General features: G+C 40.2%; 1 protein-coding gene across 2 annotated transcripts; it reads left to right on the plus strand.

The window, feature by feature from the left end:
- The first annotated feature begins 558 nt into the window (after window positions 1-558).
- On the plus strand, window positions 559-4,157 carry LOC120546759 (cartilage intermediate layer protein 2-like). Of its 2 annotated transcripts, XM_039781940.1 has the most exons (9): window positions 559-573; window positions 851-1,004; window positions 1,258-1,297; window positions 1,414-1,447; window positions 1,566-1,619; window positions 1,749-1,920; window positions 2,244-2,350; window positions 3,383-3,554; window positions 3,996-4,157. In XM_039781940.1, the coding sequence occupies exons 3-9, from the start codon at window positions 1,286-1,288 to the stop codon at window positions 4,087-4,089; spliced, it is 645 nt and encodes a 214-aa protein (XP_039637874.1). In that variant the 5' UTR covers window positions 559-573; window positions 851-1,004; window positions 1,258-1,285; the 3' UTR covers window positions 4,090-4,157. The 2 variants fall into 2 exon arrangements, with proteins under 2 accessions (XP_039637874.1, XP_039637875.1); XM_039781941.1 differs by lacking the exons at window positions 559-573; window positions 1,566-1,619.
- Window positions 4,158-6,011: the final 1,854 nt, after the last annotated feature.

A 6,011-nucleotide genomic window follows, 5' to 3' on the forward strand; every position in this document is an offset into this window, starting at 1 on the left:
TCGGGCTAGATTTTGCTAACAGAGTTTCCCAGTTGGTGACGCGTTGTTGACAACTGCCATTTGATGTAGGCGACTTTGGTTCACGGAAAATATTTCAATGACAATAAACTGTTTATTGTGGACAAACGCCTCTGCCAAGAAACATACATATACATAACATGTTTCAAATTATTCATAAATAGGCCTATGTATAAATTGTATAGGCCTATGTATTCGTTGTCCTGCAGATAACACAAACAAACACCTTTCCATGTGCTGTTTGTATGATCGCATAAGAAAAACAGCAGAAAATCTTTTGTTATTGTGGCCTCCGTGTTTTCACACACCTGATGCTCTAGGCTACGCCCAACAGTTGGTGGCAGCAATGCAACAAGTTGTTATGCCAAACGGCAATATAACAGAAGAAGAAGAACACGCATCCCGACCATGTGAAAGCTGGCAGTTGGAAAAACAACGTAATCATGGGGGCGGTCCCTGTTATTCCCAGGTGGCACCGATGACATCACATCCAGTATAAATAGATGAAGTGAATCAGCATTTCCTCCTTTCCTTTTGTCTGGAGCACATGGTGTGGTAAGTAAACAGAATAACTAACAGACATTTACCAATACACTAACTTAACACTTCTGTTGTGTTTTGTTTTAACCCAATAATGAATCTAAATTGTAACTGAATATAATGCTAAACACAAACAAATCTGGTATAGTCAATGTCCGTAAGAAGTGGTATGACCTCAGCCGCTCCATCACACCAAACATAGTTTTTCAACCATTTTGAATGTGAGAAATATTGTCTTAAATATTTGGTTTAGTTTTTTGAATGAGGCATTGTTTCCTTTGGATGGTTCCAGTTTCAGTGTTGTGACTGTGACCGCCTGTGTCAGTAAGTCATTATCTTCAAGAACTGTATTTAGAGGGACAGGAGACGGGCTCAATCCGCCACACAGAAATTCACACAAACATTCAACTGAGAAGTCCCGTGGGTGTCTCTCTATTTTTGCAGAGGTAACCCAATTTCTCATCTGAGCTTAATATTTTGAATGTCATTTCAGGGATATTTATTTAACAATGTATGTTATTATAAACTGTAATTTTGGTAAATGTAATTTCTTTTTTTTTTTTATAAAGATGTATTTGAAATTGAGATGTGTTAAATATTATACATGCACTTCAATGCATGTTTAGATCACTTGATGCAACTCTTGAACTTTCTTTGATCATGCACACATGTATTCCTAAATGCAACCATCTCCTACAGGTTTAAAGATCCCTCTTTATCTGCAATCATGATCCAATTGGTAATGTATCACTTTGTGTTTATATATTTTTTTCTCTGTGGATATACATGTTCTTTATAAGCACTGTGCCATAGTCTGTGATTGTAACCTATTTTATTTTCTTTTGTCCTTAATAGCTGAGCGTAGCCATTGTTGCAGGATTGTTCTTTGGTAGGTTCAACTCCATAACTGCAATCCAGTGTCACGATCACATTTACAATTTTGACTCTATAATGACAAATGTACTCCGTCACAATAGTCAAAAGCTTTTCTGATTACCTTTTACCAGAAAGCAACCAGCAGACAGCCAGAGTGTCGGACTTAGTTTTACTCCCTAAACCAGGTTAGAAATTCTTTTCACTGGCAATTCTCACATTTACTGACAAGTACAGACTTAACCAGTCAGTGGTTCACTTTGTATAGAAAAGTTGTCTTGTTGCTAATTTATCTCAACTTAAATGCCTTTGTCCAGGATGCTGGACACGCTGGTTTGACAGAGATGACCCCTCTGGAAGTGGAGACTGGGAAACCCTCTCTGATCTTCGCAATGAGTACCCAGGAAAGATCTGCTCTAAACCATTAGCTATTGAGGCGAGAACTCTATCTGGACTCACTGTGGCTGCAGCAGGTGATGTGATTTATCTGTAAGTACTGAAAGAGTATGAATAATTTGAATGTGTTTCATGCGAAGATTCATATTGTATTCTGATTGTTTTGCATTGATATTGCTACTACGTGTTTGAGTACCTGTTGAGTTCAAGCATATTTTCATTGCTAACATGCTCACAATGACAGTGCTATCAGTGCCCATCCTCTAGGCACCAGGAGTGTCCATTAATGGTAATCCAGCCAATCATTATGAAGATAATAAAGTCTGGACCAAATGACCAACAGAAAGATTGACAGACTTGACATTTTCTTTCTTAGATCCATGCCACTAGCATGCTACGTTTCTTTTTTTTTCCAGAAGGGACACCACTAAAGGATTTGTCTGCAGGAACCAGGACCAACCCAGGCCTAAGATGTGTAAGGATTATCGTGTTCGTTTCAGCTGCCCTCGCTCTTTCTGTAAAGGTACGGTCTGAACACATTCATGTGCGGTGTTAAGCTTGATTTAGGGTTCTGCGTTCAACTGAAGCCGTAGGTCCGCACATTGGTATGCGTAGCTACGTACTCTACGCCGTATCCTGGTGTGCGCCTCCCCTTAAATGTAACGGTGCGTTGTGGCACCGCAGACAGCAACCACTGAATTGTCCACTTGGCTGTGGCTTGGTAGCGTCGCATTTTCCTCTACTTGTATTCGGGTTCTCCCTCTCCATGAAAGTCATGAAAGGAAGAGGGTTAACTTTTCCTGAGTCAGTACATCCTCCAAAGCTAATCTCTCACACTCAGCTTTGCTATTCTCAGGTCCCATGACATGGTGCTCTTTGGATGCTTTTATATAGACTTTAGTGGTCCCCCTAATACTGTATCTGAAGTCTCTTTCCTGAAATTCAGTCTTGGTGCAGAATTACAGCCACTAGAGCCAGTCCCACAATGAGCTTTCCTTAGTGTGCCATTTCTGTGTCTGTAGCTATTGAGGAGGGGGGCGGCAAGGTGAAGGGTGGGGGTGTGGCCTTGGCCAACTGCCACTTTGGTTGTTTGAAAGCCATGCTCTCACTCTCTCTCTCTCATGGGTGAGAAAGGGGAGGTAACCTTGCTCCTTATGAGCCAATAAGGAGCAAGATTCCAGATCGGCCCATCTGAGCTTTAATTTTCTCAAAGGCAGAGCAGGATACCCAGGGCTCGGTTTACACCTATTGCCATTTATAGCCACTGGGGGACCATAGGCAGGCTGGGAACGCAGATTAATGTTAAAAGACCTCAAAGTGAAATTTTCATGCTATGGGACCTTTTTTAAAAAGGGCAGTAGAACAACACAGACATACTAGCACACGTAGAAATCCTCACAAAGCGGCAAGGCCACTTGAGAGGCAGTAGGCTACATCGTAGGCGATTGCGTACCCTCTTCTCTTACATTATTTATGTGCCCACGTATTTATTTAGAATGGTGTTTTGGCTCTGCAGTTTCCCTCCAGCAGATCTCTCTTTTATTGTTCCTTGCAGTGTGCTGGACCCAGTGGTATAACCGCGACGCTCCCAGTGGAACAGGGGACTGGGAGAGTTTGACTAACCTGAGGACAGAAAACCCGGGACAAATCTGTGTCAGCCCAATGTCCATTGAGGCTGTTACCTCTGACACATTGACCCCAGCCCTCTCCACAGGGCAGACCTTTATGTAAGTAGCTTTATAGGAAAATAATTTTGAAACGTTAAATATACTATCTGCTACACACTACAACATTAGATCAATACTTCTCAACCTCTTTCCCAATGATTCCAAATCATTAAAATGTAGCGGAGCTTTACTTTATTCTTGGGCTATCCGCTTTTAATGGTCCGAGTAAGAAAAAGGAATAACCCAATTTCTTGGTATTCGTAGTTTCTATTCATTGGATATCTGCATCATTTGAAAAGGTACAACTGACATCAAAAAACAAATGGGGGGAGAATTGGGTTTAATTGTTACTTTAATAAACTAGAGCATGTTTTTATCATAGTTAACCAATAATTTATGGTTTTCGTCATGTACCCGGTTAAGTTCTTGTTTGCTTTCAATGGTCTCCTTGCTCTAAATATCATCATACTGAGCAATTAACTGTTTGCAATCCTTTTTCAGTTACAATCAAAATGAGGGATTGGTTTGCCACAATACAGACCAGGAATCTGGCTTGTGCCTTGACTACAAAGTTCGGTTTGGGTGCCCATGCTAAGTCCTGACTCCACAGCAAACACTGCGAAGGATAAGACTCATTTAATAAAATTTCTCAATTTTCTCAGATTTTTGTTGTCCTTTCTTTATTACTTGGTGTCTGATAGAAGAATCATAATAGGCCATTTTCACAGAAGAAATTTTAATGTAGGAAAGAAGTGTAACATTAACGGTGGCTCTGTTCTATTAAAGTATCCCAGTGAGCCAGCATGTGTGATGCCAGGACCCTGAAGACTATGCATTTAAATGGAACTCCGCCATAGGTTATTGTATTACTTTTACCATATTGTAAGTGTCTTTACTGATAAAAGGCTGATTATGTGCTTTATCAGTCCTTACTTTCCAGTGATATGTGAAATCTTATCTAGTAATGTAAAAAATGAATTAATATGGTAATATGCTTGCATGGAGTTATGATTATGTGTGAGCACGCAGACGTATGTTTTCAACAGATGCTGGGAACTGATTTCATTTAGTGTCAAATCACAACAGGATAAGCATATCAGGCAGGATTAGCCTCACAATTTAACTTTTTTTAGTTTACGGTTTTTCCAGTAATTATAACATTGTGGGACCTCTGGAGATTTCCACCCATAGTTTACTGCTTGTTCCGCTGCCCCTAGGTTGGGTGGTTCCAGTTTGCATGACTCTTTACCTGTGTCAATATCTTCTAGAACTGTATTTAAGGAGAGAGATGTTTACATAAGCCACACAGATTAAAACAACTAAGAAGTCCTGTAGGCAAGTCTTGTTTTTGTAGAGAGGTAACATGATGTCTCTTCTGAACTTAATGTTTTTAATTTCATAGATATTTAACAGTCTATAAAGTGCTATTTCTGTGAATTTGTTTAACCCTCTGAGGTCTAAACCATTTTTTCCCGTCTTTGGTTTGCCTGGTCTCGTATAACCTCAACCCTGTGATGCACAAAGTAATATACGGTTATTTCAGGAGAACCTGGCCTCTCAGGATATGTATGCCGCAGGGATGCCACATGAATGTTTACATTGTTATAGGACTACACAGACAAAAGAAAAGACTAAATGGAAATTGTCACAGAAATGTATTGAAATCCTTTTGGCTTATGAAGTGTTCTAGGTGTTCTCTGACTAAATGCCACATTCAGCTGGAAAACCTGTTAGTGTCTGTGTTGTCGATGCCTCGAGAGAGGAAAACGTCATTGACAGCTTACAGTTTTACACACAAATACTGGTACTTGAGACACAATTACCACAACATGTAACTCATGCACCAACCCCCTGAACCAATTCTGCTAAACTACAAGCACAATTCCTGTTTACACTCAAATTGCAGTTCTAAAACAGTTTTTTTCAAAACACTACGCACAATTCTCTGCATTTGGCACAATTTTCATGAAGAAAATCTATTGTTTTCACAAGGAACACACTGCCATTCAAATATGCACACTGATTCATCACATGGGCATACACCTGTCACACAGTTTTACAATGAGCAATCAGAGCTTTAGCATAAAAGGGCAACAGGTGAGCTGCTCTTCTGTTTTGGAGAATTTTTTTTCGTTTGTGGATGGGAAATTTTTTGGGGTTTTTTTTTTTTTTTTTTTTTTTTTTTTTTTTTTGGGGGGGGGGCTAGCAGTTGATGCTTTTCATGGCTGGATTCGCTATGCTAGGCGATATTTCCCCCGCTGCTTGGCCAGGGAAAACCATAGACTGTTAATATTAATGGACAGAGCATGTGTGACATCACCCATTGGTTTGTGGAGAGCTGATATGAGTCGTCGAGTTTGCGTTTATGGGCGCAGCCATTGTGGTTGCGGATGTGACGTTTTTAGATGAGAAGGAGGAGTGAGGGAGGAGCCGTAGACAGTTGAGCGGTATCTAACTATTATTATTTTTTTTCTTTTGAGTTAGCAACGCTGCTTACACCCTTCGTTACGTTACACA

This window comes from Perca fluviatilis, chromosome 18 (genome assembly GCF_010015445.1).
Source record: "Perca fluviatilis chromosome 18, GENO_Pfluv_1.0, whole genome shotgun sequence".
Taxonomy (NCBI): Eukaryota; Metazoa; Chordata; class Actinopteri; order Perciformes; family Percidae; genus Perca; species Perca fluviatilis.